A 22,826-nucleotide genomic window follows, 5' to 3' on the forward strand; every position below is an offset into this window, starting at 1 on the left:
TGTTCACTAAAGCAAACTTATATTTCATGTGCTCATTAAGATTGAGATCTGGCATTGTTACTGAATAAAGCCCTTTTTATTTTGCCATCCAGTCTTGGCATCAAACATTTTCAGTTCATGTATAACCTAGTTAAATGCAGACTAAGCCTTCATCTATATTGGCCTGATAATGTACATTTAAGTCAATCTCAGAAGACTAGTGCATACTGTACTAGTGTGGCTTTGTCCACTTTGCATTGTTACAATCCTTTTAGCTAGCTAATGAGACTGTCAATTCAGTGACAAATTATGTCCAGCTTTTTGCAGTGCCCACTACACCAGGATTGCATTTACAATGCCCAAATTCATTTCCTTTGGGACACTGACAAGCAATAGAGAAGGCTTTCATTGTTTTGTATTTGAACTCAAGCAGTGTTTCCAGGGTTGCAACTACAGTGTGACAGAATGCTGCAATGCAGAAGCAATGTTGGTTGCTTCTACGTGGATGATTAACATGGGCCGAATGACCTTTTTTATGCACTATTTTGTGATCTGGTGAACCCACTGCACTTGCTTAGTTTCATTTTGTATTTATGAAAGAATGTTTCAATTATTCATTTTTCAGTGTGGTCTAACCATTCTCTTTTTTATTTACAGTTCGAGTTGTAAAGAGCAAGCAGTGGTGTGAAATGATTCCCTGTTCAGAAGGAGAAATCTGTGGTTTATTAATGAACAAGTCAGGCTGGACCTGCACGCAGCCAGGTGGTCGAATAAAAACAATAACGGTAGGCATCTCCAAAGGTTCATATCATTAATGATATCCAATGAACTACTTATTTATTTACAGATTTTTAAAATATTTTCAGGGACTTAAATAACTTATATTTTCATGCAACTTCAAAATCTGTAAAATTTAACCCTAACAACAATTGCAACAAAATCAACATGTTTTAATTTCACAGACAATGGTGAAAATATGCAAGAGGGAAACGTGGGCTGAAAACATTCAATCTTAAAAGAAATAGATGTTAATAAACAATATCTAAAGGATGCACTTGCACATTTATCATATCCATAGAGTGCTGTCTAATACAAATACATGCAGACATTCTATGTTGCTGTATTAAGCATGTTGTGATACACTGAGGAATGGCAGTTGATTTGCAAGTACACTTCTTACATATTTTGCTTGGAAATGGATGAAAAGATGTTGTGTCTCATTTTATTAACAGTATTATATTGACTATTATGAGAAAAGATATGAAGTATTTTTTAATTATATGTTGCATATTTGTAATAATGCATTCTCCTCCCTGAAGAAGGGAAGGAAAGGATAGTGTAAAAGTGAAAATAATAGCCCATAAGAGGATATTATGACAAGGTCAGGGAGCATAAGAAATAGTAACCTGGAAATTCATCCATGACTTTACTGGATTATGCATGTCCTCAATAATCACTCCTGTTTCTGTACCACATCTGTTGCAAGCAGTTGACAGCAACTCCAGATCTTTCACACAGGGAAATCCCAAAGTTTCTGTCATTACAGGGGGAAATATCAGCAGTTATATGAGTAACTTTCTTTTGAAAATCTGGGCTATTAACAAAGCAGAATGTTGAGAAGATAAAGCTTTTAGTTGGATGTCATTTGTGAGCTGTCATGACAAAGTAGTGGTGTATTTTAGCCCACCTGCAATTATAATCCTCCAACATGTTTCAAGCAGTGGTCAAAGCTCCTAACATCATAGCTTTAATAATCCAGCTGCAGAGTGCTCTGTTATTAGAGAAGATGTTTGATGTCAACAGAGAAATGTCAATTTATCAATGAACTTCTTTAAGTGCTGGTAAGCACAGTAATGAAGCAACATAAACCACATATTTGGTGGAGGTGGACAGTCTTCTCCCCATACAAAGGCACGGAAAAGTATAACAATACATCACAAGGCTTGATCTGTTTCTTACAACTTATTATAAAAATGCTCTCAAGTGCTAGTTATTATTGTTGAAGCAAAGAAGTTGCGCACGTTATATTATTCTGATGATGAGAGGGAAATATAGCACAGATTTTTTGTAATTTAAATTATTCTGTAACAGCTCTTCTGCTCTTTTACCTAAAGGTAAAATGGGCAAATAATGAAGGTCAGGAACATCAAATGCTAAAGGGTTGAAAAACTGATAAAGAATTAAAAAGGTGCCAGATTTACCGGAAGAGAGGGTTGAACTAATGATATACTGCATAAATCATATGTTCCAAGATTTGCATGGCCATATTTATTAAGTCAATAATAAAATTTTGATGGCAATATAAGCTAAAATTCACAAAAACGTTTGTATGTACGCCATGTGGCAAAGAACAATGTAAGGAACTGAGAGAATGAGCACTTCCAAGCAAAGACTAAAGGTTGTAAACTCCATCACTTTGCTTCTTACACTAGTGATGAGTTCAGTTTATTTTGATAAAGTATGAAGGGAAGCAAATATACTTACCGGTGTCCATTCTAATATGGTGAGGCAGCTTTCTCTCGTATTGCTTACTAAGTGAGTTTATTTAGCTTCTCCTGCACCGCATTACCAGGAATAATCCATGTTGTTGCAAATCAACAAACTGCTAGAGGAACTCAGTGGATCAAGTAGCCGTCCTGTTGTAGGGTCTCAACCCAGATGTCAACCATCCCTTTGCCTCCGCAGATGTTGCTCAATCCACTGAGTTCCTCCAGCAGTTTGTTTTTTGCTCCAGATTCCAGCCTCTTGTGTCTCCACGATCCATTTTGTTTCCTGGTTTGTGCTAGGCTAATCAGGTTAAGAGTGGTAGACAATGCCATTGACTTCAACTTCCCTTTGCTTAGGAGGACAGAATTTGGTTCTTGCTCTGAAAGCTCATCCAGTAGCTAATACTGGAAGTTCATGGTCAGAATGCAGTTGCTTTGACCTACAGTGGCTCTGGCAGATAAATTACCCAGGAGCTTCACTGTCAACACATGAAGGCAGGGTTACTGTTGTTATCCCTAACACCATGGAGCAGCAGTAGCCCTGACTTTTTAGGAGGGGGATGTGTACAAGAATGCAGGGATAAAAGCTAATGAACTAACATTAAATAAAGGATTCTTCATATCCATGAATGCAGCAATTAATCTTCATTATGTGAAGCTAATGGACCTGGCAATGGACTCACAACATTTAGGAGGGAACAGAGGTAATAGGAAATGAAACAGCATCAGCACACTGGAAAAGGAGAAAATACTTTAAGAAACAAGAAAGACTGTAGATGCTGGAAATCTGGAACAACACACACAAAGTGCTGAAGGAAAGCAGCAGGTCAGGCAGCGTCTATGGAGGGAAATGGACAGTTGATGTTTTGGGTCGAGACCCTTCATCAGGACTGGAAAGAAAGAGGAGAGATTTCCAATATAAAAAGATAGGTGGAAGGGGTGAAGCAAGAGCTGGCAGGCGATAAGTGGATCCAGGTGAGAGGGAGATGATAGTCAGGTGAAGGAGGGGGAGAGTGGGAATGATGTAAGAAGCTGGGAGGTAATAGGTGGAAGTGACAAAAAGGGTGAAGAAGGTGGAATCTAATAGGAGAGGACAATGGACCATGGAATAAAGGGGAGGAGGGGAACCGGAGGGAGGAATGTGTGGGTGATGGACAGTTCAAGAGGGTGGGGGAGGGGAATGACAAAGGGTGATGGAGCTGGTGGGATAAGGGAAAAAAGAGGGAGTGACCTAGGGGAGTGGCTACCGAAAGTTGGAGAAATCAATGTTGGTGCTGTCAAGTTGGAGACGACCAAGGCAGAATACGAGGTGCTGTACCTCTAATCTGCGTCTAGCTTCAACTTGGCAGTAGGTGAAACCATGGACAGACATGTCGCTGGGAATGGGAAGTGGAATTAAAATGACTGGCCACCGAGAGGTCCTGGCCATTATGGCGGATGGAGCGAAGGTGCTCGGCAAAGCGGTGCCCCAATCTGCGTCAGGTCTCACTGAAGTACGGGAGGCTGAACCGGCAGCACCGGATGCAGTAAATAACACCAATGGATTCACATGTGAATTACTGCCTCACCTGGAAGGACTGTTTGGGACCCTTAGTGGTGGTGAGGGAGGAGCTGTAGGGGCAAGTGTAACACTTAGCGCGGTTGCAGGGATAAGTGCCTGGAATGGGATCGGTGGGGAGGGATGAGCAGACAAGTAGAGAGGGGAGGGGAGGCAAAGATGTGCCTGGTGGTGGGATCCCGTTGGAGATGGTGGAAGCTGCGGAGAATGATATGTTGGATGCGGATTCTCCTTGGGTGGTAGGTGAGGACAAGGGGAACTCCATCCCTGTTATGTCTGGTGGTGGGGATGGGTTGAGAATATTTTAAGTGCAGAATTGAACATAAATGTCTGGAGTTGTATATGTTCGTTGTTTCTTTTTCTCTTCATGCTTCTTTGCATAATTTTGAATAATGTCCTGACACCATTTTTGTGCTTCAACGGTACTTGACAAAATTCCTCTGGCAAAACCTTTGTAACTGTTTTGTCTACCCTCTATGTGTATTACCTTTGGCTAAATTTTTCCCCACATTTTCTTGTATTGCAAGGAAACCAACTGAATTGGATTCAGGTAGCCATAGGAACAACATCAGATCAATAGCAGAAGAAACAAGAATGGAAGCCTGCAATATGTGGGCGGGGAGAGCAAAAAGCATCTGTCATCTTATGATGGTATCTCTTCTCAAAGACTTGATCTCACCAGCCAAGCCTTTGAGGCTACAAATTACTGTTAAAGCCAATGTTACCCAGAAAGACAAAAAGGTGTAAGATTTTACTCCAGTCCTCGTATCATAAAAAATTGTGATCACTGTATGCAAAGTCAATCAATAAGAAAAAAAAGTTGATAAAAGATCGGTGTGATATAGCTCTGTCTTGTGTTTTGCAGCATGGCAGTTGGCATTCAACAGCTTGGGGTAGGGGTGAGGTGGGTGGGTAGAATTTTAAGTCCCAGAATTGGTAAAAATATGAAGCATATGCTCTTATCCTGAGCAAATATGCCTCTAGGCCTAGAGAGTTTGGGACCATCTCTGTAATGTAGTCTGGAGAGGTGGTGAGGAGGGAGGAATGCAATGCCCTACGACATTGGGAGCCATTTGAATTTAACAATGTCTTTGTTTCTCAAGGCTCAGGACCAGGTGAATAAGAGTGGGGGGAGGCTACCTGCAGTTGCTTAGCACTTAGCACTTCTCTAACACTACTTGTAGACCGGGAGAAGAGGGAATATTTACCCCTGGCACTTCTGCATACACTCCCCCGTGATCTTTCCTCACTTCCTCAGTGATCATTTCCCTCAAGCAACTCTTACAATTTATTTCTCACAGATCACTCTTGGCCTTACAGTCAACCCCTGCCCTCAGGAGCTCACTGGATTCCCTTAGAGTCATAAAGTTGTGCAGCACGGTAATTGGCTTTTTGGTTCACCACATCAATACTGATATGAACCATTCTCTGTGTGAAAAATCCTCACGTCCCCTTTAAAGCTTCTTCCTCTCAACTTAAAGCTGTGCCCTTTTGTTTTTGATAATTTTACCATTGGAAAAAAGATTTGTCTTACTTCCTACCTTAACTATGCCTATTATAACTTTACAGAACTTCAGTTCACCCTTCATCCTCCTTTGCCCCAGATAAAACAAGCCCACCCCATCCAATGTCCTCTAATCCAGACAACATCCTGGTAAATATGTTCTGCAATCTCTCCACCGCAGCCACATCTTTCCAATTGTTTGGTGACCAGAACTGCATACATTGAGTCAAGTGTTGTCTAACCAGTGTTTTGTAAAGTTGCAACATTATGTCCCAGCTTTTATATTGTGTGCCCCGACTATGCAGGCCATATGTCTTCATCCCTGTCCTATCTTCTGGAAACATGGACTTGAACCCAAAATTCCCTCTTGATCATCAATATTCCTTAGCATCCTACCATTTACTGGATGTGTCCTACCCCTATTTGGTCTCCCAAAGTGTATAATTTCACACTTGTCATGATTAACTTCCACCTGCCAATGCTAAAATCCATATAGACAATGTCTACAGCCTTGACTTCATCAATCTTCTTCATTACGTCCTCAAAATTCTCATTCATAATAGTTAGACAGGATTTCTCTTGCACAAAGGCATGCTGACTATCCCTCATCAGCCTCTGCCTTCCCAAAGTACATAAATCCTATCCCTTAGGATTTTCTTCAATAATTTCCTTACTACTAATACATTTCTATCCCAGAGATATTTCTCCTACTGTCCTTTTAAAAAGTCATAGAATCACTAAGATTACAAACTCTTGACACACCATCTTGGAGTCTCACTCTCAGTTCCAAAAGCACCTGTCTGTTCCTCTCATGAATGAATCCCTCACCACTGCGGCTCACCTAGACTTTTCCCTGAACTGCTGTGCATCAGAACCAACTGTGGTGCCACAAACTTGGCAGCTGATGCCTCTTTCCTCTGAGAGACCATCTCCCCAACAGTATTCAAATCAGTACACCTGTTTGAGAGAGGAATGACCGTATGGATTCCTGTACTACCTGCCTGTGTTCACTGACCTTTCTGGTGATCACCCATCTCCTTTCTTTCTGTACCTACAGTGTGACTAACTTGCTAAATGTGCTATTACAACATTTTCCACATCCCAAATGCTCCGTAGTAAGTCAGGAGCTGACAGGAGCTGCAGCTGAACACACTTCCCACAGGTGTAGTCATCAGGAGCATTGTCAATGTCCCTGATCTCCCACATCCTGCTGGAGGAGCATACCACCTGCCCCAGCTTCCACATCCTTTACTCCCAGTCCCTTCTTAGAAAGAAAGAGAAAAAAATGACACCTTGCCTGATCAGTACTCACCTTCCTCACTGAGACCCAATGCTCACCAAAGCCTGCACTTTGACCTCAACAGCAGCACTCTGACCTCACAGGCCTTTACAAACTGGCTTCTCCCAAGGCAGCCACTCCCACTATATCTGCCTCACCTTTTGTATCTCTTGCTCAACACCAGTCTCGCAGATGCTGCCTGTCCTTCTGCCACTTCTGGGCTTTACCTCACTTATATTTCTCTAATCTCTCTCTCCCTGCAACTTCTGCATTCCACAATCTTCCTTGTTTGCCAGGAATTATCTTCCACTTTGCTTGAAGGTTACAACTTTCTATTGCTGTCTTTCATACCCAGTACCTGACTGACCTCCCAATCTACCCAGTTGCTGATGGGAAGTGGGGTATTGGAGTACTACTGTTACCTTTAGCTGGGTCCTCTGTGTTTCTAGCAGCAAGCTGAGTCCCTACTCCTCCCCCACCTCCCTGTAAACATCAAGGCTGCAACTCCTTTATATGATATCTGATCAAAACTCCCTTTCCAGAATTAATACAATTTTTGGTCAGCTTTGTTAAAATCAAAATGACACTGTGTATTTGGGGATTTAACCTTGCTAATGGAGTGTATATATGCACCTTACATTTTAAGGTTGTGTGCTATTAATATAGATTACTCTCAGGGACTGAAAAGAGAGGCAATTTGTCTTCACTTGAAGGATGTCATAAAGGTTACAAGTTTATATTCTCCAGTGCAGATTCACTGCAGACGAACATGAAGTACACACTGAAGTAGGCAAGCATAAACAGAAACTACCTAAATTCAAATCAAATGTTAGTTGATCTTGGTAATGGTTTCAATTTTTGAGCAAAAGTAAATGTTCAATGTTTCCTCTTACATTCCAAAAGACGTGCGGGTTAGAAAGTTGTGGGCGTGCTATGTTGGCGACGGAAGTGTGGCGACACTTGCGGGCTGTCCCCAGAACAATCTATGCAAAAGATGAATTTCACTGTGTATTTCGATGTACGTGTGACCAATAAAGAAATCTTACTAATTCTTGCTATTTTTTTTTAGAGAGAATGTTTACTTTTTTCTGGATTTTGTGGAAGGAGAGTAACCAGAGTAGACATGACACTTCTGGTTGTGTCAAGAGTTTATAATCTTAGTGATTCTATGACTTTTAAAAAGACAATAGGAGAAATATCACTGGGATAGAAATGTATCATGGGTGACAGAATGAAGGTACTGCACTTCAAGCGACGCACCAATGTGATACTGAGTACTACCATTAACAAGGATTTGCAACGCCACTATTTTTAATCATGATATTTTCCTCCTTTGAACATAGCTGATCTTGTTAATTTTCCCATTGAACTTGTATCTTTTTCCCACCCTCTCTATAGTCAAAAACACTTGAATTTCTGGGATAAATGGGAACAAACCAAGGAGAAGCAAGTTGTCTGAGTCTGAATGATTATTGCTTATAGTGGGAAGTAATCCATAGATAAACCAGTCAACTAAAACAAGATTCCAATCTGCACAATATCCTTCTGCACAAATGTGATGCCCCCACACTGCAAGCATGTATGGGACATTCTCAGGACAATGTATTTTGAAATATTCTTATAATATTTTTACATAACCTAATTAAGATAGATTAATGCTGCTCATTGGACATTCGGCCCATTTTCCCCATGCCAGCTCTTTGAAATGGATAATATTGCCTTTGCTTTGCTTGCTTAGCCTCCAGTCTGACAAATAGGCCATAAACAGAGACATTCATTGCTCCTTTAATATGCAGCAGGGAACAGAGTGTTTCCTTTTACATTCCTACACCATTTAAAGAATACCGAGACGAGTATTATTCTTTGATCAGAAATGGCAACCTAATTTATAAATGGAATGATATCTATAACACAGAAGGATGAGTATTCTGACATTGACCCCAATATTTGTCATACTTTGGAGAAATTTGTCAGCTCACATGTTTGACAATGGATTATGGAAGCATCGTGTACTTCAAGTTTTGTAACCTCCCCAGAGGGCTTTTGTCACTGCAACTCTTGTCAATTATCTTAAGTTCCTGTTCTGATATTTCCAGAAATCATTGAGTTCAGGATACAGCTGAGGATGTTAAAACTTTGAATCTTATCACGGTGAAACTAATATATTCTGTATTATCATTGGTAGCTCCCTAATAATTTTACATAATATCCTGACTCCACTTGTGCTCATTTGATTATTGTTTAATCTCCAAAACCAAGGTTACCCAAACCTCAATGGATGAGCTTTAGCATGCAGATGACACTTGTGTTTATTCACGCTCAGAGCTCCAGGGCATCATTGACCCTTCCGCTGAAGCATACAAGAGGATGGGCCTTCCATCAACATTCACAAGACCAAAATCCTCTATGAACCTGCCCCCGCTGCACTACATTGCCCTCTGAAAATAGAGGTTCATGGTGAGATACTGGAAAATGTGGGACCACTTCCCATATCTCAGGTCCAGCCTCCTGTTGAAGGCAGACATCAATGATGACACTCACCACATCCTTCAATGTCCTAGCATGGTCTTAAGTTGATTGAAGAATAAAGTATTTGAACATTAGGATCTCAGACCTGGCACAAAATTGATGGCATACTGGGCAGCAGTAATACCTACACTTCTGAGACTTGGATTACATACAGAAGGCATCTCAAGGTACAGGAGAAATATCACCAACTCTGTCTTGGCAAAATCCTCTAAATTCACTGGAAAGACAAGTCAACCAATGTAAGTGTCCTCTCCCAGACCAACATCCTCAGCACTTGCAACCCCTAATTACACTCGATCAATGATATTGGGCAGGCCGTGTCATTTAGAAAACTCACACTCTGTTCCAAGCTCCATCACTGGAAGTGATGAACAGAAGGACAGAGGAAAAGATTCAATGATTTTCTTAAAGCCTTCATGATGAAATGCAACATCCTCACTGACTCCTGGGAGTCTCTATTCCATGATCACTCAAAGTGGAGAAGGATCATTCAGGATAGTAATTGGGAACCTCAAGGTCATGTATTAGGAGCTTGTTCTTCTGGTTTGTGTTTGGGCCACACCCTGGCAGAGGAGAAGACTGAAGACAGACAAGTCATTGTGGCAACAGGATGGGGTGTTGAAATGACATACAATCAGAAGCTCCAGGTGGCCATTGCGGACAGAGGGCAGGAAAGATCTTGAACACTCAAGCCCTTTTCTTTGTGTGCTCTGCTGGTGTCATGGAGAGGGCTTGGGATCAGGACTGTTGAAAAGTAGAGGAGTTGGGGTGAGGGTTGACTGACAGGATTTCAGTGAAGTATGATGCAAGTATATGTTGTCAAGAGTTACTTGGTAGTTAGGAGTAGCTGTGGTGTGTGGAATGAGGTCACCTTGATAGTTGTGAGGTCACCTTGAGGTGGGACTAGCCTTGGTAATCAGGGTTAGTCTGATCTTCAGAGGAGGCTGGTACTCGTATGTGAAAGCGAGTGGCTAATGAGGTTTGTATCGTGTAAATGGTGGTCAGGTAGCATGGTGGTTGGGGTGCAGTGGTCTGAGGCCATTTGTGGGTGGGGATGGCACATTGGTGATCAACAGCGTGGTTGGCTTAGAAGATCAGTGAGTGGGTTCAGATCAAACAAAAGTTGTAAGCTTGGAAGTGGGGTTACTCTGGGATTTTCTGGAGTGGGTTGGGGTAGCCAAAGTAAAGCCAGAGTGCTACCTACCTTGGAGAGGACTGACCCAAATTGGGAAACAGCATTGTATTGGAACCTATTCAGGCCCTGTTAAGTCACAAAAGTGATGGTTTCTATTTTTATTTGATAATGCAGTTTTTTTGTTTTATTTACAGATCTTTCTATCCACATATAACTGAATTGCCATTGCATAACTTAAATTGTATAACATTCAAACCTTAATCAGTTGGAAGTGATTTAAAGACAAACTTTCAAACATTGGGAGAAAATTTCAACCTTGACAGAAACACAAAAGAGTTATAATGTTGATTTTCTAGTAGAATGCAGACTGATTAAACTGGTCACTGGAAAGGCAAACTGGATGGTATGATCTACTGCCTGTTTTGTGCCTGTGCCAATGTTGAATTTTACTTCTGTACTTGTCAATTCAGTGTACTGCATCCAGCAGAAACCGTAAACTCCTGTGAAGTTATCAGTTGTATTTGTCTTTAACTTTCTCCCATTCTGGATGTAAAAGTTGATGGAACAAAAGTACATTTTCAGTGAGGTGACTTACCTACCAATCACATATATTGTGAAATCAGGGCTTCTTGATTATTTTTTTTAATGCATTATAATCAGTAATTGGGAAATCATGACCGGTCTGTATACAATTCAATAATATACAAATGTTGGCTGGGCAGATTTTGCACTGGTGGCAGACATTCATAAAATTGGTCCAATATGTCTCAAAATCTTCAGTCACTATATTTTATGACTCATGACCCAACAAGATTAATATGCAAATGATTAATTATACATCAGTACCAGTAAAAGAAATCTTTGCTGAATATTATGATTATTTAATAATCTAACCATGCGCTATCTTTGTAACCCCTTCCAGCTTTATTTTTCCCTTGACGTGCTCTTTTCTGATGGCATGATTTGTACCCCATCCCTTCTATTCAGTTCACAATTGCTTCAAAAATTTTCTTCCACTTTGATCCCACTATTTGGAGCTCTTTCACTAACTCTCTCCACCTTGATTTTTCTCTCCCTTTCTGGCACAATATCTGACTTTGTTAAGTTTTCTACATAACAGGTGTCTTAGACCATTGCTTTATGTTAAAGGCGCTGTATTTCGTTGTTTGTCTTGTTTTCCCTAGGCAGAACTATCAGAAACTGACAGAGCTGGGGAAACCTTCAACATTAACAGTAACTCGCCTTAAATTGACTCAGAGCTTGTCATTTTCTGCCAAGCCTGACACCTGAAAGGGGATCCATAAGGTCGAATGAGCTGCAGACCCAGAATTATGCCTGAATTACACAAATTAATTCCCATTAGTTCTGATGCCATCAGAATTTCTGGAATAAATGGAAAGCATCTTAGTATCATTGGCAATTGGCCAGTAGAGGCTTTATGCAATGGGCACATATTGAGAGAATCTATGCCAATCTAGACACTGCCACAGATTTTAACACAGGCAGTCATGGTAGGGCTATGGAAAATTCTGGAGCCTTTCAGAAAGTTCATATGAACTCTTCCTAACCCCAGTTTGGGCTTGGAAAGAAAAAGGAAAGAAGATTAAAGATTGGCTCACAAAGTTCCTTTCTTATTATTCTTTTGTGATACAGGAGCACTAACTACATAGATAACTGTTTTTTCAGAACATTTTAATAAATTGTCTTTTCATGGCTGAGAATTTATTGGTTTATCTCATTGTTTTTTGGGAGCATGCTGAGAGCACAGAACATCAATGCAAATGATACGCAACTGGGTCATTGATTCTCTTAGTTTTTCATTTGCATATTAATGACACACTGCTTGCAAGTGGGAAATTTCAGACTTCTGTTTTAGTCCACACTTGTTAACATTAATTATGTTTCCGCTGGAAAGCTTTGAAAATCTGTCTCAAGCCAGAAAAACTGGTAAGGAATGGTGGAAACTGATTGTGATAGGGATGCTGATCTCTGGGCAGGGAGAAGGATGCTGATTATCCACAGAAGGTCTATCAAAACATTAAAAGAATTACTTTCACATTTCAGTTTGGATAACCTTCATCAGAAATGATAAAAGGTAGCCAGGCATGTCCTTTTATAAGAGTAATTAAACCCTGCCTTGCAGAAGACCAGGTGAGGTCAAAATAATCTATCTTTTATGATCACCCGCTTTTTTAAATTGAAGTTTGCCATTGATTTTCTGCAGCTTCCATAGAGGCCAATTGAGTGTTTGTTTGGAGAGTGTTATCCATTTATATATGAAGTCCCCAAAACTAACTTTCAAGCTATGCTACTGAAACGCCATTATGTCATTTCTGAGTGAAAGATATGCATGGAGCCACAGGGTTGACTAGAGAAGGGTAGTAATTCTTGCAAAGTGTGTTAATTATTTCCATTAGCTTAATTATTACCGGAAACCTGACTGAGTATTGGTGCAGAATTCTTCATTCTTGAGCTTTCAGATATTAAATTTGAGATTGCAATTTAAGCACTGTGATTGACACATAAATCCAGAATGCTCTTGTATCATGTGTGACCACAAAGGAGCACATGTTGATTTCTGCATTTACTTTTGTCTCATTTACCTTTGAAAAATATTAACATAGAAATTATTCTTAGTGATAAAGACAACATGACCATTTATCATCTCTCTTTTCATTATTTCAAGATGTGATAATTTAATTGAAAAACATTTAACACCTTTTGGCCAAAATAACAGGCAGAATATTCTGTGAATGCATTATGTTTTTGTCTGTCGATATCACTAACAACATCTTTTTAGTTTATTGTGACGTCAATCATGGTTTTAGCTGCCGCACAATGACTGCAAATTTACTTTTGCCCTTTGGTTTCATTTCTGATGCAGTAGGTCAGCTTGCAATGCAATTGATGTTGATAGTGTAAGAAGGCAAGTTGATTGTACTTCAGTGAATACCAAGTAAATACCATAACAGGATATTATATGATTGTTTCCAGAAATCATCGTAGTAACAGAAATTCTTAAATAATGATTGCATATTTTACTTTTAATGTGATGCATGGATTTCAGCCCAGTAAAGGATGGTTTCATTCATTTAAATTTCAATCCACTGCAGGATTCCTTTAGCAAACAAATAAATGATTAAATATCATAAATCAAAGGAATCAACCGTGTCTGCTTCACTGGTGTTATTCATATATGAATTAGGCCCTCAGTTTGTTGTATCTTTTAATGATTGTAAGATACAGTTTTATAATCTGTTACCTGTTAGCTGCACTAGTTTGAAAGAAATTCCCTTATGACAAGCTTGTTCATGTTGTTACAAGAAGTGCAAAACACAAGGGACTCAATTACCAGGGTGTTTGGTTGCTGTTCTTTTTTTGAACAGGTTCTTTGATTGAGATTCTCATCTGCAGCTGATTTTTCTTGGGAAGCAGGAACTGGGTTTCAGTTTGCTCCAGAATTTGCTGGACCACAGAACCAAAAGGAGGTTTCCAATACAGCAATAAGAAGTACATGTATACATAAGAGTCCTTGCTGAATTCCCAAATTGAAGCACTTGCTTCAGCAGTAAGAATTGCTTGCGAGGTAAATTATAGTCATTACAGTCTTGTAAAGAAAATCTACATCTGTTCCTGACATTGTTAGGGCACTGATCTGTATTATTTCCGGAATCTGCTTATTTCTTACATTTTGTGTGCATAAGTGTGAAAGTGGGATATATGTGCATTATCTCCTCCCCCACAAAAATCAACTGTTCCAGAATAATAGGCAAGCATAATTCTGTTTCGAGCCTTTATGTTTGCCAGTCTTGAAGTCTGTGAAACAATTGTTAGATGATTATCCACAAAAAATTGACTTTCTGTTCTTCACAGTAAAGCACCCATACCCCTACCTTCTACAGCAATGTAACAGATTTGTTGGCACTATGCCCAACTTCCACAGCACTGACCAAGCCTCCATGGCACAGTGCCCACCTGCTTGGAACATTACCAACTCTTCACAGCACCACACTAGCTCTTCATGCTTCACAGTAGCTACACTTCTCAGAGCTGCACCAGCCTCCATATGGAACATTAGCCACTCTCTAAGAAGAGGACCTGCCCTTCACAGTACAATTCCATCTCCATGGTACAGTAGATGTGCCCAAACCTGCAGATCCTGCTGACAGCCCGGCAAGAATAAGTAGATCTTTAAATTAATACTTGCTACAGTGATGAGCCAAATTCCAATTTGTGCTTGAACAGTGATTGATAGATAAAGGGAATGCAGTAAAACTTTTTTGATGACATTCAATGAAATGCTTCACAAGACATTTGCTTGAAAAATTTGCTTGGGATAAAAGAAAAGTGCAGCAGAATTGATAGAAACTTGGTTGACAGTAAAAAGATTTTAAAATGTTTTTTTTTCATTGAAGTGTTTTAAGGGATGTTGACAAGGCCAGCATTTATTGTCTATCCCGTTTTGGATGTGATCTGAGGGTGCTGCTAGACTATTTCAGACAGAATTAACCTTTTTGGTGGGTGTGGAGTCACATAAAGGCCAAACCAGATAAGGGCAGCAGATTTCTTTTCCTCAGGGAACTTGTCTTTTCACACTTCATTGTCACTATTGCTGTGGCTAACATTTTAAAATTTAATTTCAAACTATTTAATTAACTGAACTTTAATTTCCCTTGCTGTTGTGATGGGTTTTGAACTCATTTCTCCAAGTCATGATTATTAGTGCAGTAATTTAATAACTACACCATCATCCTCTCATGCCCCAGTGTTGTGACAGGTATACCAGGTTACAGTTAGTCCTTGAGCAGTTAATTTTAACCTCAAATCATGTTACATGGCTTTTCAAGATATAAGCAGATATTAATAATTATTAAGAGCTTTTCAGATTAATTTAATAATACCTTTCTGATTTTCATCAAATTTCTTACCATAGATGCAGCTAAAACCTGACAACTATTGTATAAAATGGCATAATTATATTCACTACCACTTCATTGTTTTCAGGTTTGATAATGATATACTTCATGATAAATCGCCACATGTGTCAAAGTGGTTATGAAAATTTGATTCTTGGGAAGTAGTAAACACTTATATTGTTCCTAGTTTCATTCTAATATAATTTTTCAATGTATAAAAGTGTTGCCACTGAATTTGTTTGGATTCCTGAAGAGCTAATCAATTAAACTAAATGAGAACTAAAGATTATTTAGGTTAAATAATTGTTTGATACCAGAGTACAATAGTATTTAATGAAAAAATGGCTTAAATTTAACAAATGGTGTGTCAGTAGGTGAAGGATTATTGATGGTAACTGTGGAGTGAAAATGAATGATCTCCTGTCCTGCTAAGAGAATGGCTCATGAAATTAACCCAGATCTACCGACTGCAGTGCAAAGCACAGTAATCTTATGCTGCCTACTCATTATAAGATTTTCAGTGACTCATCAGCTCTATCTATGCTCTTGGTCAGGTGGAACAGAATAATATTATATGATGATAATATCATGAGTGATGAGCACCAGCATTGTTTATAGTGGAAAGTGTATTGTGGGTGAGTGTGGCTGGACAGTAATGCCAGAGGTGAATCAGGTTTAGCAAACAATGAAGACTGGAGCAACGTTATTGAAAGCTCCAAGATTTTGAGATGATGGGGATCTGAGGAGTAAGTGTTTTACGCAGAGAGTGCTTGATATCTGGGTCGCGCTGCCAGAGGAGGTGGTGGAATCAGATACAATTACTATATTTAAGACCCATTTCGACACACTTGGATAGACAAGACAACGGGATCAGCATGGACATGCTGAGCCAAGGGGCCTGTGTTTGTGCTATATGTCTCTGTGATGGAGGCCTTAGATGGAGGAGATGTGAAGAGAGAGAAATGTCTGGAAACCATAAGGGACAAGAGAAAGTCTTCCAGGTGCACACTCGGAATTGAGTAGAGGAAGTCATGAGGAACAGTTCCAGGCATTGAGCCCTGAGTACGTGGATGCAGTGCCACAAGTTCAATGGTATCCTTAAGAGCATATGAATATTAAATGTTTAATAAGATCAACTATGATCTTGTTAAAGGATGGAGCAGATTTGAGGGGCTGAGTGGCCTAACCTTGCTCCTATTTTGAATGTTCGTATGTGTGCATAGGTTGCACACCAGCATTATCAAGTTTCTCATCAGTGGACAATACTTTTCCTCGCTATCCATCTATTGGTTTTCTGCAGATACCCAAATGCAGCTGGAGCAGTGAACTGCTACAGAGTGAAGGCATCAGAACTGTAGCCAGAATAACATGGGTTGTCCTACATGATTTGTTCTCTTTGAGCTACCAGAGGAAGTGATAGAGGTGGGGACAATTATAATGGTTCAATGACATTTGGACAGGTACATGGATAGGAAAGGTTTAGAGGGATATGGGCCAAGTGCAGGCAAATGGGACTAGCTCAGGAAGACACCTTGGCCAACATGGATGAGTTGGGCTGAAGGGCTTATTTTGGTGCTGTATAACTCATCACAAGTCAGCTAGGTATAGAAAGAGTGGAATTCCATTTGGTTGTGACTAAGGGTGCAGTTAACATATAGCACCTATGAGCTTATGTATGTGGAATCAATGGCATCCTGAACCATGGGGAAGTATGGATTTTACCAAAACCAAATGCTTTCCAAATCTTTTGATCTCTGCCAAGAGTGAACAACATTTAGTTACTTCTCAGTGCATCCGTGTCTTTCTTTATGTTAAAATGATGGCAAATTGTGAGACGTGAATATTTCCAGCTTCAGTCTTGAAGGAGAAAGACGCTTAGAAGTTGCCACAGTCACCTTGACAGCCATTAGTATTTGTGTCCTTCCCCTCCTCTGTCCCAGCTGGCAGATATTGGTAAGGATGTCCTTATTGAAGCACAGATACTGCACACATTTCACACATTCTCTGTTTAGCCTTGCCTTGTTCTCCCATGACTGGTTTGCACAGGTGGCTTAAAGCCGACAAACAGTTCCTTGGCATCTGGCACACCACTCCATATAGACTTCTACAACTGTAAAATCCAACAGGAAATACCAAACTGTGCAGAAATAGACCAACAGAAAGAATAAAATAAACTAACAACCAGTGTGAATGTAATTTGATGGATCCCTTTGAATACCACTGGTTGTGGGGAGGAGGTAGCCAGGGGCGTGACCTTCATGCTGTAAAATGCAGCTAACCATGGATGTGAAAGAAAGCATTCAGTTCCAAAGTGGCAGAACATGAGTCAAATCAGCATTTAACAGTTATCCGCAGCATTCATACACATTAATACCTCCACCAGTATGACATCAGGTAACCCACACCTCCTGTGTTTCTTTCTCCTTCTTATTCACCCAGGTTCCCTCACCCCTCTTTCACCAACTCCCCTCCAGTTTTGTTTTCTTCCCCCATCTGGTTTGATCTGCTAGTCACTCACAACACTTAACCTATTGGGTCCCCTATATCCTTCCCCTACTGGTTCCATCTGCCGATCATTCCTCCCTTAACTGGTTCCACTTATCACCCTCCTTACTTAGCAGATTCCAGCATCTGCAGCCTCTTTTGTCTCCACTTATCACCTTACAGCTTCTATCTCTACCTCCACCCTTACTCACCTCCCATCTCACTCCTACTGTCCTCCACCCCCACCTTTTTTTTTCTCTCTCCTTATGTTTCCATCTATCATCCACCAACTGCTGTCTCCCAACTCCACCACTCTTCTCCCTCCCCTACCTGGCTACATCTGCCGATCATCCCCTCCTCAACTGGTTCCACCTTTCACCTGCAAGCCCTGGCTCACTCCTCCCTCTCATCTCTTTATACTGGCAACCTCCCTTTTACACTCTCTGTCCTGATGCAGGGTCTTGACCTGAAATGTAAACCATTCCTCTGCTTCCACAGATGCTGCCTGACATGCTGAGTTCCTCCAGCAATTTGCTTTTTGTTCCAGATTCCAGCATCTGCAATGTCTTTTGTCTGACATCCAACATGAGTTGCCCTACAAATACACAAGTGCCCAAACAACATTTAATATATATTATTGGCAGTGTTATTTTGTTGTGCATTGAAAAAAATAAAGCAAGCATTTTACAGTTTAATTCACCTCACAGCTCCATGCAAATGCCTTAAGGTTCACGGCACAGGAAAGGGCCTTTTGGCCTAACCAGTCCATGCCAACATTCATGTTCCAATCAAGCCCCTTCCTATCTTCCCTAATCTAAAACTATCAATGTAATCTTCTTCTCCTTTCTTTCTCAAATGCTTGTTGGGTCTCCCCTTAAATACACCTTTACTATCTACTTCAACCGTTCCCTGTGGTCACAAGTTCCACATTCTCACCACTCCTCGGGTCAAGAGGTTTCCTCTCATTTCCCAAATAGATTTCTTGCTGACTGTCTTTCACCAATGTCCTGTATTTATGAACTTCTTCAGAATTAGAAACATTTTCTCTGCATTTCCCTCTTTCAAAACTTTTCATAATTGTAAAGACTTCTGATTGGTTACCCCTCTGCCTTCTTTTCTTAACAGAAAAGTGATCCATTATATATGTCCTTTTTTGATGTGTATTCTCTCACATAACTGTTATCATTCTTGTAAATCTTCTCTACAGCTCCTCATGTACCTCCATTCATTGCAGTCCTCTTCAATCTTGACTATCCCCAAATCATTTGCAAATTTAGAAATTATGTTTTTGATTCTATAGTCTAAATTATTACCATAAATTCTGAGTGGTAGAGATCCAAAAGCTGATCCTTGTGCAAAGCCACCACACACCATCTCACATTGGAAAGGGCTTCCACACTTTGCTTTCTGTCTTGAAGCCAGACTGATACATATTCCCAACTACACATTCTCTGACCCGATTCACTTCCCTATAACATTGTCCTTGCTGAAAGTTGTTTGAAATTCGAGATAAATTACATCTCCTTCATGACCATCGTCTATTCTCTCTGTTGCCTTTTTGAAAATTCAGTAAGTTTGGACAATTAAGATTTTCCCATTTGAAATTCATCCTGACTATTCATTACTATTATTTTTATGTTTGCATGTTCCTCTGTTTCCTTCTTTAGTAAAGATTCCATTATTTATTTCCTACCACTTATGGTAAGCTGACTTTTCTATAATTCCCCAGACATCCTCTATTCCCCTTTGTAAATGTAGGTATTATATTATCTATCAATCAGTCCTCTGGCACTACATCTTTTTAACAAATTATCAAACAAGTGTAGTAATGCCTCTGCAATCTTATCTCCAGAGTTTTAAAAGAAATTGTGGATGCATTCAATCTGGACCGGTGTTTTAGCTTAATTATTCAATATATCTCTTTTTTTCTGTTTTAAATGTACTTATCTCATCATTCACCTCTTCACCTAATATCATGCTTCCCTGTTCTAATTCCCTCTTAAATACTTGTGAAATATGTTTGAATATTTCTTCTCTCTCCCTCTCCTTAACTGTCTATTGTTAAAATGCACAATAGACTAGCACAATTTTTAATTCATGATAAATATCTTGAATAACATGGGTTTTGAAATGGGTTTAGATTTGAATATTTTAAAGTACTCTACATTTGTGATCCAATTTCAATAGATTTTAATTCTGGCCCATCTTTACTTTGTTGTCTAATGTTTGATGCAAATGAACACAGTAGATAGTGATACACAAGTGTGAAATGGGGAGCATAATTGACAGATGATTCTTGATAAATATCATTCAAGGAAATGTATTCTCCAATCAACCTCAGCTTCCAAATAACACCCAGATTAAATCCAGTGTGGCATTCCATGAATAATTACTGTCTTGATGTCATACGTGCTTTTATTTCACTCTCTCTGGAATATTCTGTCAAAATATAACATATAATAAAGAAGGAGACCCAAAAATACGACTGCTGCAATGTGCTTGTTCCCTTTTGGGAGGGGGGGGGTGGGGTTCTTCTAGTGTTCAATTCCAAATACAATAAAGATCATCTTGTACTCCCAAACCACTGGCCATTGTTCCCATCACAGTATTGACATATTGTTCAATTTGTCTGATATCAATAGGTTCATTATATTTGTTTGACCACTAAACAGAACATTCCACAATGACAGACACTTCACTGCTTGGAGTAGAGGAAACTGTATGTCTCAGCAGCTGTGCACCAATCTGCTGATGGCTTACTGAAGCAAGTATATTAATCCAAGAAAGAAGAGTTATATTTTGATCATCAAATAGACAAAGTATCCGACTGAATTATTATAAGATGAATCAAGTATTTGTGTCTGCTATGAATAAAAGGAATGCCTTTCATCTTAGATAATTAGCTCTAAATATCTTGCTGTTGCAGACTACTCTTGTAATGGTGATATAAAAACCTGCTCTTATCTTCAAAACATGTTTAAATATTAATACAATAATATGCAATTAAAATGCATATTTGCTCCTTAAGCATATGACTGATACAGTTGTAGCTAGATCTGGTATATATGTTCACCATACAATGTGCAATCATGTAGATGTTTGCAAGATCCTTTAAATTAATCTGTAAGTGTCATTGGTGCAGTGTTGCTTACATCTTTTCATCGGCAATAATTGGAAATTTCAGCAGAAATTGGAAGGAAACAGTCACAAAAATAAAGTAAGAAAAAAAGTACAAAATCCACTGGTAAAGTGATTTTAGTTCAGCTTCAAAGGACTGTGGTGTGAAGGACACATTCAGTTCTTCATATTGTTGGGAAGCAAGTTGATTAGAAACCCAGGACGTATTAGTTTTCATGTATTTGATTTTTCTAGGTTCCATGAAGATGTATAAAGTGTTCATGCTGTGTGTCCCTATCATCAAGCTTAATAGGATGAAGTAGGTTAAAGAGCAACTCACTTACTCTTCTTCCAGTTTAATAGTGTACTGCATTTAGTGCTCACAATATGGTCTTTACATTGGAGAAACCAAACACAGATTGTGTGACCACTTTACAGACTACCAATGTTCAGTCTGCAGGAATAACTCCTGGCTTCCAGTTACTTGTCGCTTTAATTTCCCATCTCACTCCCACTCTGACCTATTTGTCTGTGGCTTCCTGCACTGTTTCAATGAGACTTAACGTAAACTTGAGGAAGAGCACCCCGTCTCTGTGAAAAGTGCCTCACAGATCCAGAGACCCAGGTTTGATCCTGACCTTCAGTGCTGTCTTTGTGGAGTTTACACATTCTCCCTGTAACTTCATAGGTTTCCCAGAGGTGTTCCAGTTTCCTCCCACATGCCTAACATATGCTAGCTGGTAGGTTAACTGGCTACTGTTAATTGCCTCTAGTGTAGGTGGCTGTAAAATTGTGAGGGGGAAGTTGATGTGGATACAAGAGGAAAAATTGGATGAGTGCAGATGGTGTTTGATGATCAGCACAGACAATTGGTGTTGGTTTATTATTGTCAGTTGTACCAAGGTACAGTGAAAAACTTGTCTTGCATACCGTTCATATAGATCAATTCATTACACAGTGCACTGAGGTAGTACAGGGTAAAAACAGTAACAAAAAACAGAGTAAAGTGTCACAGCTACAGAGGAAGTACAGTACAGATAGACAATAAGGTGCAAGGTTATGACAAGGTAGATTGTGAGGTCAAGAGTCCATCTCATTGTATAAGGCAACCATTCAATAGTCTTATAACAGCGGGATAGAAGCTGTCCTTGAGCCTGGTGGAATGTGAGCTCAGGCTGCTGTATCTTCTGCCTGATGGGAGAGGGGAGAAGAGAGAATGTCCCGGGTGGGTGGGGTCTTTGATTATGCTGGCTGCTTCACCAAGGCAGCGAGAGGTATAGACAGAGTCCATGGAGGGGAGGCTGGTTTCCATGATGTGCTGGGCCGTGTCCACAACTCTCTGCAGTTTCTTGCAGTCCCGGGCAGAGCAGTTGCCATACCAACCCATGATGTATCCAGATAGGATGCTTTCTATGGAGCATCGATAAAAATTGGTGAATGTCAAAGGGGACATGCCAAACTTCTTTAGTCTCCTGAGGAAGTAGAGGTGCTGGTGAGCTTTCTTGGCCATGGCTTCTACGTGATTTGACCAGGACAGGCTGTTGATGATGTTCACTCCCAGGAACTTGAAAATCTCAACCCTCTCGACCTCAGCACCATTGATGTAGACAGGTGCATGTGCACCGCCCCCTTTCCTGAAGTCAATGACCAGCTCTTTTGTTTTGTTGACATTGAGGGAAAGGTTATTGTCATGACACCATGTCACTAAGCTCTCTATCTCCTTCCTATACTCTGACTCATCGTTATTTGAGATACAACCCACTTCTGTGGTGTCATCTGCAAACTTGTAGATGAAGTTAAAGCAGAATCTGGCCATGCAGTCACGAGTATATAAGGAGT

At 39.9% G+C, this 22,826-nt stretch overlaps 1 protein-coding gene across 2 annotated transcripts in view; it reads left to right on the top strand.

Moving 5' to 3' along the window:
• LOC127580834 (chemokine-like protein TAFA-5) overlaps positions 1-22,826 on the top strand; it is a 265,787-nt gene that overhangs the window by 155,353 nt on the left and 87,608 nt on the right. For both annotated transcript variants that reach the window (XM_052034764.1, XM_052034763.1), the window contains exon 3: positions 637-764. In XM_052034764.1, the coding sequence (XP_051890724.1) occupies positions 637-764 (128 nt within the window). The remainder of the gene's footprint in view (positions 1-636; positions 765-22,826) is intronic.

The sequence above is a fragment of the Pristis pectinata genome, chromosome 20 (genome assembly GCF_009764475.1).
Source record: "Pristis pectinata isolate sPriPec2 chromosome 20, sPriPec2.1.pri, whole genome shotgun sequence".
Taxonomy (NCBI): Eukaryota; Metazoa; Chordata; class Chondrichthyes; order Rhinopristiformes; family Pristidae; genus Pristis; species Pristis pectinata.